Consider the following 13375-nt stretch of genomic DNA (forward strand, 5'->3'; position numbering starts at 1 on the left):
CAAGAAAAAATAAAAAAACAAAGTTAAAGTTTAGAGAGAGACATAACATAAAAAATGGGTGTTGAAGAGAGAGTTAATTTCTTGTACAAAGATGTATTGCCATTTGGTGCAATGGTGATGGTGGAGATTATGCTTGTTGGTGGTAACACACTCTTTAAATCAGCAAGTGCCCAACAAATTAATTCTTATGTTTTCACTTTCTATGTCTTCCTTATTGGCTTCATCATCTTCTTGCCTTACTTTTTCATCCACTACAGGTAACATATATAATTATAAGATTTTACTGTTTGTTCAAAGCAGTAATTGATGTAAAACAATAGTTATATAATTATAGTTTATTTATGTGTGCAAGGCCGCAAGGGCGTGTTTGGTTTGTAGTTGAGTTTAGTTGAGGTATGAAAGAAAAATATATGAAAAAAAAGGTATGATTTAATTTGTTTCTTTGATCGATACGATAGGTTTAAATCTTAGATGAAACTGTTAAATGAAGAATAAAAAGCAAAAGCAAAAAGATAGAATAATACTGTGTAATAAACAGAGAAATAGACGATATAAACTAGATATAAGGTGAGAAAGTGGTCAAGAAAGTTAAGTTGTTGGAAACCAAGACTCCTAGCCTTAGCCTAACAAACGACCCCTAAATTAATATAAACCACAGGTTAGAAAATATAAAATTTTGAAAGCTATCTCTTGAACCTGCTTAATCAATCATAATGTTATATTTTAAAAGCTTTTTTAAGATATACATTCTAAGTGTTATATTTTGCAAGTTGTAACTGAGACATATTAATAGAATTGTTTATCGTAGTCATTCCACAAATAATTTCTCTATTATAAAATATTTTGAAATCAGTTGTACTCATAATGTGATATTATTATGAAAGATAATTAATAATTAAAATATAAACATACTTGTAATCTTGTATTTAACATTCAAGTATATGAATTTTATTATGATGCATGCCCAAATTGTAATTAATTACAAGATTGTAAATTTTTAAAAGTTCTCTTAAGTTGATGGCTAAAAATAAATAAAAATTAAGTATTCATGGTTAAAAAGTGTAAATTATTGATGGAAAACAAAAAAGTATAAATTAATGAGACTTTTCGACAAATTTATATAAATACTAATATAATAATATATTTGGATAATGATTATTAGTATTTTTAATTTGTAATTAATCTAAATAATGACATAAGCAAGAATTAATTGGATGCAATTGAGCGATTTGATTGGTTAATAAGTCATTAGTTCAACTGTTTTAAAGTATATATTAAGATTAAGGTTAAGATTTATCAAATAAACATATTGGGTTATTTAATTTGTTACGTATAAAAAAAAGTCAATATTGTCAATTCTGAATCTTTGAAAAATTCTTCTAACGATAACATTTATAAAATCGTATTTGTGTAACCGAACCAAATATGAAAGTGACCAATAATATGCCAAAAGTTCTTTTTAACTAAGAACTTTAACAATTTATTAAAACTTTTGACATCATAACAAATAATGTCAAACAATAACAAATAATGTCATTATTTGTTATTGTTTTTAAAATATTTCTTTTTCAAATAAATATTTCATTTACATATTTTAATGCCATTATATTTGTTATTCTTTTTGAAATATTTCTTTTTTATTTATGTTATTTTATGTTATTGTTTTTGAAATATTTTATTTTTATTTATTTTATTTTTGGACTTTTATAAAAGACAAGTTTTTTTTTTATTAATAATATCACTAACACAACTATATATAAAAAGATTAACATATCTATAAACTATTAAGAAAAATAAATTTATAATAAGATATATTGTGTTAATGAAATAAATTACAAAAAAATATTTTATGTAATGATTAGAGAGAGAAAAAGTTAATAGATGATTGTTTTTAAAGAGATATTTAATGATTAAGAAGAATATAAAGGTATTTAATGACATTATTAATGATTATATAGGTATTTAAATAGTATATTGAGGTACATATAGCACGTCCCTATGGTAATTAGAAAGTTTTATGTAGATATATGTTATTAAATTTTTTGTTATGGTAATTAATTAGAAGGTTGTTTAATAACTTTTATTATGGTAATTAGCACAAACTTTTATGTATGTAATTAGAAAGTTTGTGTTACATGTAACTTTCAACTAATGGTTATTATGGCATCTTTAAGGTTTAAAGTTATTATAGCTGGTCCGATTGTATTGCAGGAGCATAAGCATTCCTCCTATCAAATTGGATATTGTTGGCAAGATATTTATACTAAGCGTGCTTATGTAAGTATTTTCACTTAATTTGTAGTTTCACCTACCATGGAATATTACTATACGAGTATTAAAATTAACAATTAATTTATGCATAATTTTGTTTTCTTTGAAAGGATTAGTGACATAAATTTGACTAACATATACGAGTATAACCTAAAAAATAAAAAGACACATCTACCCTTAAGTTTAAATTAATTTCTAATCTTCCTAAGTTGTCACACAACAAAGATTTTCGTAAATGTCCCTCTAGTGTTTACAGATCTTCCCACCAATTTTTTCCTTTATAGTATACTAAATTAATGGACAATAAAAGTTAATGGACAATAAAAATTTTCGTTGATTTTTCCCTCTAATTTTTACACACTTTCCCACCATTTTTTTTATTAACATTTTATATCATTCCAACATATCAAGTATTTTTTTTTTAAATTAGAGAGCACGAAACATCGTTTACTATTTATTGTTTCTTGATTATGTCAATGGGTGAACAAGATTCATATAGAAGTTTTGCTACTAGTAGTTCATTTACGTGAGCTCTATTAAGCAACAATGAATATCTACAGTTAACCATATTTCTTTTACTTCTATAATTATTTGTTATACGAAGTTATATATTTAATTTGATGATATTAGCCTAGAGTTTTATGTGATTTATTTTAATTTCATCATGTTTTTAAATGTAACATTCTGGTCATTGGTCATTGATTTTTTTAGTCAACGTAATATTTTTTGTTAGTTAGGTTAAATATAATTCATCAAATTTGAAAAATTGAAAAAATGGGAATGTAGTAATTAGGAGGAGAATTTTTCTTTAAACATCCGTTTAATATGGAAGAGTTTGGTAAAATAAACATTATTTATTTTTGAGATACTTATAGTAGATAGTAAAACTTAAGGGTAGATGTGTCTTTTACCTAATTTGTTGGAGTTAATTGGCTACATTGTCATGTACCTAATATATATATCCCCCCTCCTAAAAAAAAATACAAGTATCACATATGTCTCTTCTCTTATATAAATAAAATAAGATTTTTATGATATCATTATTTTTTAAATAATACTTACTTATCATTATTACACTTATTTAAATCAAGTTTATCTTTTTTACCTTTTTGATTTATGACATCACTATATTTAAAGTTTAAATTATTTTCTAATTGATTTATTATTTATGTCTTTTTCTAACGTAAGCCCAATGTAAATTAAAATGTAATTATTTAATTTATTTTTTTCAGATTTTTTTTGTTTAATTTACTTATGATACTAAACTTTCCTTCTTTAAGTTTATTTCATTTTTATTTTTGTTATTTATGATGTCATTTTCTATATAAAAAAAATTAAGTTCTTATGTTCTTTTGAAAACTCTAACAATTTATACATGGTTTTTTAAATTTTCATCATTTAAATAATTTAATCATGATAGATTTTTAAATTATATACATATTATGCAGGTTAATAAGTTAATTATATATATACTTATTTATAAATATTATCACACCCTCCATTTTTAGAGATAGTTACACAATAGTTACATACGGAATTACTAAAGTACCCTTAATAAACCTACTAAGGAAAAAGTTTTTATAAAATACCAAATTTGCTCTTAATGAATTAATTTATGCTATAAATCTTTATTTTAATAATTAACACTGTAAGTCTTTATCTTTTAAAAAATTTTCACTATCACAATTACATCAACCTACACCACTTGACACCGCCATCAATAGTACCATCACCGACACCACTAGACCGTCTTCCCCACCACCGCCGCCGCATTGCTCAGGTACCATACTCGTATATTCGAAATTTAAGGTATACTATTTCGAGATTATGAGTATGGTTGAATTATCTCATAGTTCTTAGACATCAACGTAATTTAATATTACAAAACTTTTATTAATAAGTTTGGGTTGAACCCGGGTTATTAGCTAGTAACATATAACATAAAAATTGGATTTCATGTTGGGTTAGGGAATTTTCATTCACTTATGGTGGGTTTCCTCCTATAAATAGTGGAGATGATCGCATACGTTAGTGACCTATCAGTAATTTGAATTGTCATAAAAAGAAAATTATATGTGATTTATACTCCCAATCTCTAATGACACGAATTCTTTTTAATGGTGTAATTTATATCTCATCGATCATATCATGGACAGGTACTTGTCACAAGTATTTGGATACATCGGTCTTAAGTATAGTTCTCCGACTCTATCATCGATTATGGGCAACCTTTCCCCTGCTTTTACTTTCATGCTTGCATTTCTCTTTAGGTAATCTTCCTACACATTTTTTTTTTCACTATAGTAAGTTGAAAATGGTTATAATACTAGCTTCATTGATCATTTGCCGTTTTAAGGATGGAAAAAGTACATTTGAGAAGTTATACTAGTCAAGCCAAAGTAATAGGAACAATAGTCTCAATATCAGGAGCGATTATTGCGACACTTTATAGTGGTCCATCGGTGTTATCCGGGTCGGTGGGCTTGGACTGGATTCTTGGAGGACTTTTGCTTGCACTTCAATATTTTCTACTTGCCTTGTCTCTAGTTGCTCAGGTACCAAATGTTCAAATCATTCATCATTCACAATTTAAATATTAATTGAGTAGTCTTTAGAAATGTGAGTATCTTTAAAGTGTTTGTAGGCGAAAATATTGATGGTTTATTCAGTGGACCTCATGGTAATATTCGTGTTCAGTGTAAGTGGATTACTTGTAGCTGGAATTGGAGGGTTAGTCTTGGCAAGAGATATGGATGCTTGGAAGTTGGAACCTAATCTTATATTGGTCACTATATTATACATGGTAACAAGGATCTCATTTCCATAGTAATTCTATAAGTATGATACATAAAGGCATTAGATGTTAAAGTATTCAAAGAATTTCATATTGATTTTTCAAACCATATTTATCATGTCTTTATGTGAGTTACATTATATTCACTTGGGCTAGTCCTTCGGTCAAAGCCCATTTGACTATATAATTCTAATAAAGACTAAGAACAATGTATGTTCTCAGTCTTACATTGGGGTCTGCATGTGCAGGGGTTTTCTTCGGGATTTTTCAACGTGTTGATACAAATTTGGATCTTACGCATTAAAGGGCCTGTCTATGTAGCCATGTTTAAGCCATTAACGATTGTGATAGCGCTCATTATGGGTGTCATGTTTCTCGGTGACACATTGCATATTGGAAGGTAATCGTTGTCTATCGATCTCTTACTTTCATTATCTTTATTCCATACAAGTATATAATATAGAAGGTACTAAAGTTACAATCAATTTTATCCATTCACAAAAAATCTTACCTCATATAATTATACAAATACAACTGTATAATGTAAGTATTGTTGTACATAGATATAGATAGAAAGTTGTGAGTTGATCACTACTCAGTATGTGCATGTTTTACATTTTGTAGTGTTAAGGTTCTCCTTTGATTCCTAGAAATAGTGTTCTCATTAATTTAAATGTAATAGGAAAGATGTAAAATGGTTCAAATATGATAGTATCATATATTCACTTCTTAAACTGAGTAACTATCATATATACAAAAGTTAAAGTTTCGATACATCATGCAAAATAGTTGAAACATGTTATATATATATATATATATGGGAAAAGTGAATATAAGGTGGTCCGACACGTAAGCTTAGATGTGGAACCCCTCACATAAAAATCTTTAATATTTTTTGATTAATGAATAAATGTTTGTGCCCCCATGAATTTTATGTATAAAAAAAACAATATGTAAGTGTTCCACACCTAACCTTAGGTACCTAACAACCTTATATTCTCATCCTCCTATATATATATATGTGTGTGTGTGTGTGTGAAGGTTGGGTTGTCCCACACCCAAATTGGGTGAAAAAACCTCTTACATCTTGATTTTTTATTCCATATAAATCTTTAATATTTATTGATTAATGAATAAATGTTTGGGCCCCATGAATTTTATGTATTAAAAAAAACGATATGTGAGTGTTCCACACCTAAGCTTAGGTACCTAACAGTCTTATATTCTCATCCCCTATATATATATATGAAGCTGGGGTTGTCACACACTTAAGTTGGGAAAAAACCTTTCACATATTAATATTTTAATATTGATGAATAAATGATGGACCCCTGATTTTTATGGAATAAAAAATCAAGATGTGAGGGGTTTTTCACCCAAGTTGGGTGGTGTTGTCCCACAGATTCACTTCCCCCATATATAGGGAAAAGTGAATTAATACATGACTATCATGTACCCAAGCTTAGGTGTAGATGATCATAGTTTTGATCCGCTTGGACATGCATTAATTATAAACTTTTAATATTTGTTATAAAACTAGCTAATCAATCCGGATATTATGCGGACATTTGAATAGATTTTGATTTTATAATGATATACCACAATGAACGTGTTTAACTTTTTATTACGTTGAACATTATTATATTGTATATTTTGAGTAAGTTGATATTATAATAATCAATTTCGATCTATATATTTGTTTCTCATCTCAATAGAAACGACTTTCCATGATTATCTACTAAAAATATTTTAAAGTCATAATATCTTAGAATAAATTTTCATTATTCTCTTTTTTTTTCCTACTTTTAATTATTATTGGGTGATGTCATAAAAAAACAAGATTATATATTAAGAAGTCTTCTTTAATACGTGTTTAACTTTTTATTACGTTGAACATTATTATATTGTATATTTTGAGTAAGTTGATATTATAATAATCAATTTCGATCTATATATATATTTCCTATCTCAATAGAAACTTTCTATGATTAACTAATAAAAATATTTTAAAGTCATAATATTTTAGAATAAGTTTCTATTATTCTTTTTTTTTGCCTACTTTTAATTGTTATTGGACGGTGTAATAAAAATCAAAATTATATATTAAGAAGTCTTCTCTAGTATAAAATGACATCATCACGGGCATACTAATATGTTCATCATTGAAATTACAAGAATATTAATCGGGCCTATTCCTAAATACCTATGTGATAACTTACGAAAACGTACATTTTTTAGGTTTTAATAATCTAAATGCATATAGCTATCTTCAAGTTTTTTTTGTATCAAACATACTTATTATGCGGAAACAACAAACATAAATATATTACTCATAACCTTTGAATAATATACCTTATGTTTCAAATTAATATATTTACCTTATTAACCCGTATAATATGTAGACAACTTAAAAGTCTGTTATGATAAAATCTATTTAGATAATAAAAATTTAAAAGATTATAAATAATAATAATAAGAAGAAGAATAAAATAAAATTTAAGAAGGAAAGTGTTTTATGACATGACAAATAAGTTTTTAAAAAAAAAGAACAAATCTCTAAAAAAAAATATAGTGATGACAAATAAACTATTTTTTAAAAATGTTTATGTCATAACAATCTTGTTTTATTTAATATAGAGATTAATAAATCACATGGCCCTCATAATTTTAATGGTATAAAAAAATGGCATGTGAGGGGTTCTATACCCAAGTTTAACTACATGATAGCCACATATTTTCTTCCCTCATGTATATATATATATATAGGGTAACACTCCAGTGAGAACAGTTTTAAAATAAAAACGGTGAGAACACCTTAAAAACATCATTTTGATGCATTAAAAGTCCATAAAACTAACATAGTGCAGAACTAATTATCTTTATTTAAGTGTTTAACAACACATTCATCCGTCAAAATCGAAATAATCATGTTTTTTGTTTTGTGCATCCATCTTGGATGCATAATCATCAAAATGATGCATCTAACAAAAAACGTGATTTTTTCGATTTTGATGAATCAAATTGTTGTTAAACACTTAAATAAAGATAATTAGTTCTGCACTATGTTAGTTTTATGGACTTTTAACGCATCAAAATGATGTTTTTAAGGTGTTCTCATCGTTCTTATTTTAAAACTGTTCTTATTTGATTGTCCCCCTATATAGGGTAACACTCCAGTGAGAACAGTTTTAAAATAAGAACGGTGAGAACACCTTAAAAACATCATTTTGATGCATTAAAAGTCCATAAAACTAACATAGTGCAGAACTAATTATCTTTATTTAAGTGTTTAACAACACATTCATTCGTCAAAATCGAAATAATCATGTTTTTTGTTTTGTGCATCCATCTTGGATGCATAATCATCAAAATGATGCATCCAACAAAAAACGTGATTTTTTCGATTTTGATGAATCAAATTGTTGTTAAACACTTAAATAAAGATAATTAGTTCTGCACTATGTTAGTTTTATGGACTTTTAACGCATCAAAATGATGTTTTTAAGGTGTTCTCATCGTTCTTATTTTAAAACTGTTCTTATTTAATTGTCCCCTATATAGGGTAACACTCCAGTATATATATATATATGATATTTAGAGGTTTATGAAAAGTATATATATGAAATTCCCTCTAAAATGAAATATCTAAACTTTCTTCAAAGTGTTCTAACTATAACATTTTTATTAATCATATAAAATGTACTATAGAAAACCCAAATATATTTACCTCATTATCTATCCAATAGTATACAAATTATAATGTTTAGTGAAGTACATTATGTTAAAAATTTACCTCCAACAATCTTGAATGTATGTACAACACTTCAAATTGAAGTGTTCTTTATGCCCACTAATGAATTTTTATCAATCGGTTAAATTGTGTGGTGTAGTGTATTAGGAGGAAGCATAATAACAATAGGATTTTATGGGGTGGTGTGGGGTAAAGCCAAAGAGTCAGAAGATGCACCACCAAATCAGATCACTGCTCCTTTGCTCGAGACACGTGATTTTCTGGAACAAGGCTCATTAATTTCCTGACCCTCACTGATGGTCGCACGTCACAGGTTATATACTCGTATAAATTAAAATTGGCTACATTTTCTTCATATGAAAATGTTATGTTCAAGTCCCTATATTTATGGGCTTATGGCAGCGAATTCAATTAAGATGTTATAATCTTATATTCTTATTTTATGTTTGTTATTAACTTTTTTCTAACATAACCACTCCTACTGATCTCTATATATAATAAAACAAGATTGTTTCCTATAAGTATTTTTAGAAAATTTTTGATGTGGCAAAATCATATTTCACCTTAAAAGTTATTTTATTTAATTATGATGTCATATATAAATAAAATAAAAAAAGCCTTTTACATCTTTAATAAAAGTATTAATCATTTAATTAAAGAAAAAAAATTCTTTATTATATAATATTACAAATAAAATGTCTTTTTTTTTATTTACTTAATGTAATAGTCTTTTTTATTTTTAAAATTATTATTGTGTTAGTTGATTTATTAACTATATAATTATTGTGTTAATTAGTTGAATTATTAGATTTGTATTAAGTTATAATATTTTAATAACAAACCTTATATATATATTATTTAATATATTTTAAAATTTTAAAATTTTAATTAACATATTCGGGTTGAACCCGGGTTAATTAATTAGTTATGATACAAAGTACAATGGACATGCATTTATAACCTCTTAAACGTACTATATCATCATAGTTTTGATCCGCTTGGATAATAATTCAGTAAAGGTTGTTAAGCCTATAAGGCTATAAGTGCCGATAATAAAAAACGTGTAAATATAAACTCTTCTAATTGATCAACCTAATAATCTTTCTAAGCATCAGAGCAAACTACATAGAAAAATCAAGGGTTGAGATGGAGAAACCTAATAAGTGGATTTCATTATATCAAAATTTTATGGTATCAAAAAAAAAAAAAAAAAAAAAAAAAATATATTATTAGGCTAAAAACATATTAGAAGGATCAATATATTTACAAACGAAAATGTGGAACTTGGTTTTCAGGAAAACACATCGATATATGTATAAATCTAAAGGCCCAAATTCATTTCTTATTTCCCAAAATTTGGTAGTTTATGGATTACAAACAATTATGTAGCTATATCAAAGCATTACCTTATCATTTTTAAAAACATATGTTGTATAATTTGCAATATTTGTATTGTTTTTCTATATTATTTTAAACATTCATATATAACTCGAAAACAACCTTAATCAAATCTTCTTCGACCAAACAAACAGAAAAAAAAAAAGGAAAAGATGTTGCAATTATTCATCGCCGCGGTTTTCTCTACGTTGCCATTAATGTTATACGTGCCACCGATAAGGAACCTTAATCTTTTCCTCGAGTCTTTCGAGTCTATGTCCCATTACATAACCGCCTACACCCTCCACGTACGCCCTCGTTTACGTCTTGCGATATCTCGGACATTATTCTCTATGCTTCGCTCCTATCTTCGCCATCCTAGATTACCTAATCAAAATTAATGTACTAGTTTGGAAAGGTATTTTGGTCCTGTTTCATTTTTATTTATTTTTTTAAAGTGAGTTTCGATTCAGACGTGTTAGAAGCAATTTTAACCAGAGATTTTGGTCTGGTTTCATGCATGTTTTAAAAATGTAACATTTTTGTGTACTTAGACATTTTATTTTATTTTTGATATTGACAATTCGCTGAAAAGAAGATTGATGTAGACCTTTTTTTTTTCTTTGTTTATTTGTGTTGGTATAATGTGACTATCATAATAATGAAAAAAAATATGTATATATGATTGATTTGGACCGGAACTTTGATTACATTATTTCGATGACTGGTGATTCTTTCTTAGATTCGAAGATTACATAAAGGTTTCTCATCTAAGATGTATAATCATGCATAATTATCTAGGAAATGGATAAATTATCCTTCAAAAAACAAAACAAAAAATGATAATCTTCCTAACCACAAAATGATTAAAAAAAAAATGACAAATGGAATAACCGAGGGATAAAAATAGAAAAAGAATTTAGTAGTTACGACATGTCATCTTGTGATTTTACGATGATTTTTAGTCTACTTTTTATATACACGGAAAACCGAAATCATTTATAAAACATGCATGTTGTCTATTGTACAAATTATATCTTATGATAAGTTAAATAAAATTTTAGGTTGTTTATTTGTAAGTTCAATAACTATATGAATACAGAGATGGCCACCTAAGCCCTTTTTGGAGGTTTTAGGGAGTGAATGTTGGCTTGAAAACTAGAGATCGAATCTCAATTTTTCATGATTTTGGACATTTAATTTTTTTGACATGTGTGAGCCGTGTTATTGCACCCTTGGTCCCTAGAGGTGCATTCGGATTCCAGCCTCTAACATATTGTCCGCTTGGATGTTACTGCTAGGATTCGAATAACCAACTAATTAACACGTTGTTATAAAAAAAATGAATACGAACTTTCAAGTTTGATACAAACATGTGCAAAATTGATACAAACATTTTGCAAGTTTGATACAAACATTCGGATTCCAGCCTCTAGCATATTGTCCCTGTGTTATCACACATTTTGCAAGTTTGATACAAACATGTGCAAAGTCGCAAAACGCATCCCTGTCATATCACATCTGTTGCAATTTTGGTCCAAATTTAACTTTCCGTCTATTTTTACCGTTAAAGGCATCATGTACCCCTCACTTAAGGGGTAATACTGTCTATTTAAATCCCATAGGACCATATATGCAAAAATTCAATCCCAGAATCCAACCTATCCCTTTTTTCCAAAAAAAATAAAAATAAAAATCGATCACCATTATCCGTAAATCTATCATTCATATAACAATAACAAAAAAAAGTTTGGGTGAAAATTTTTACTAAAAAAAATCATCACCATTAGCTACAACAACAACAAAATTGTTTTGGGTATATCATCACCATTATCTACAACAATAACAACAGAAAAAATTTGGGTATCAAAAATTTACAAAAAAAACATCACCATTATCTACAATCAGCATTCTCGACAACAATACTCAACAAAAATTTAGTCCACTGCAGCAAAATCCGATGACAAAGATCCGGCCAAGAAGCTTCGGCGACGAATATCCGGCAAAAAGGGTTCTTTGGGTATCAAAGATAAAGAGCGACTATGGTGAATCAAAGGAGCGACTGCGGCGCTGGTGAATCGATCAGATTTGTTTCTTCATCTTCTTCTTCGTCACCATCATCATCCATCACTGCCGCTTGTTTCCATCATCACCCACCACCGTCGTTTGTATATATATACAGATCTATACTATATATATATATATATACACACACATTGAATTACTAGTTTACATGAAGTTTGATGGCAAAGGGAGATGGCGGATTGTATATTTGGATACAATTTTACAAGTATATATATATATATATATATATTATATACTAGATTTAATCCCGCGTTAAACGCGGATTTGTTAAACAATCAGAGGTATGTTGCACACAAAAGTGTTTGTCTTCAATATCTCTTTTGTAGTTTGCTAAACTCAGATTTGTCTAACACAAGTAATAGACTAATGGGTAGACATTAAAATTTTGACAACATTTTCCATGGAACATTAGTCTTGCCACGCTCAAGTGTGTTTTCCAACATTATAATTGACATAAGTAGTCATTGTATACCAAGAATTCAACATCCGGTATATCTTTAGGAAGCTTGTTTATGTAATTGTAAAAGCATTTCTTGTCCCCCAACATCACAGTTTTTTGGTCGACCACATTTCTTGTACACAGGGGAACCCATAAATCCTTTGAGTTCACTCTCTTCAAGCTTCCACGACAATAGGGACAGGATATCGACCTTATGTTCCTGTATAAGTCTTGATAGTTAGCTTAAAAATCAATAAATGCAAATAACAAATATAAAGATCTTAAAGATTGTAAAAACGTCCAATTATGATTCTGAGCAATATAAAAATTGTAAAGATGCTCTGAAAAGAACGTAAACATGTAAAGATAACAACTTTTGGTGGACCAGTCAATTTGAAATCTATAGCATACTATAACTTTTATTTCTACACATTTTTTAGTGTGGAGAAATTTTCACACACTTTTAATTCAATATATATTTCTACACACTAAAAAGCGTGATAAAATTTTTAGTTTGTTCACATTCACCTAAAAGTGTGAACAAATGAAATATGATTTGTAGTGAGTGTTGTGTCCAGTCTACCAAAATACAAATATGTACACTTAAATAGTGGATAAGTAATTCATGTTTTCATGCCTACATACCGCCTTTAATCAG

At 27.7% G+C, this 13375-nt stretch overlaps 1 protein-coding gene across 1 annotated transcript; it reads left to right on the forward strand.

Annotated features, from left to right (window-relative positions):
* Positions 1-9285, forward strand: LOC122606912 (WAT1-related protein At5g40240-like). The gene is made up of 7 exons (XM_043779800.1): positions 1-257; positions 2212-2277; positions 4428-4541; positions 4628-4826; positions 4916-5074; positions 5314-5465; positions 8956-9285. The coding sequence occupies exons 1-7, from the start codon at positions 55-57 to the stop codon at positions 9101-9103; spliced, it is 1041 nt and encodes a 346-aa protein (XP_043635735.1). The 5' UTR covers positions 1-54; the 3' UTR covers positions 9104-9285.
* Positions 9286-13375: the final 4090 nt, after the last annotated feature.

This window comes from Erigeron canadensis, chromosome 7 (assembly GCF_010389155.1).
Source record: "Erigeron canadensis isolate Cc75 chromosome 7, C_canadensis_v1, whole genome shotgun sequence".
NCBI lineage: Eukaryota > Viridiplantae > Streptophyta > Magnoliopsida > Asterales > Asteraceae > Erigeron > Erigeron canadensis.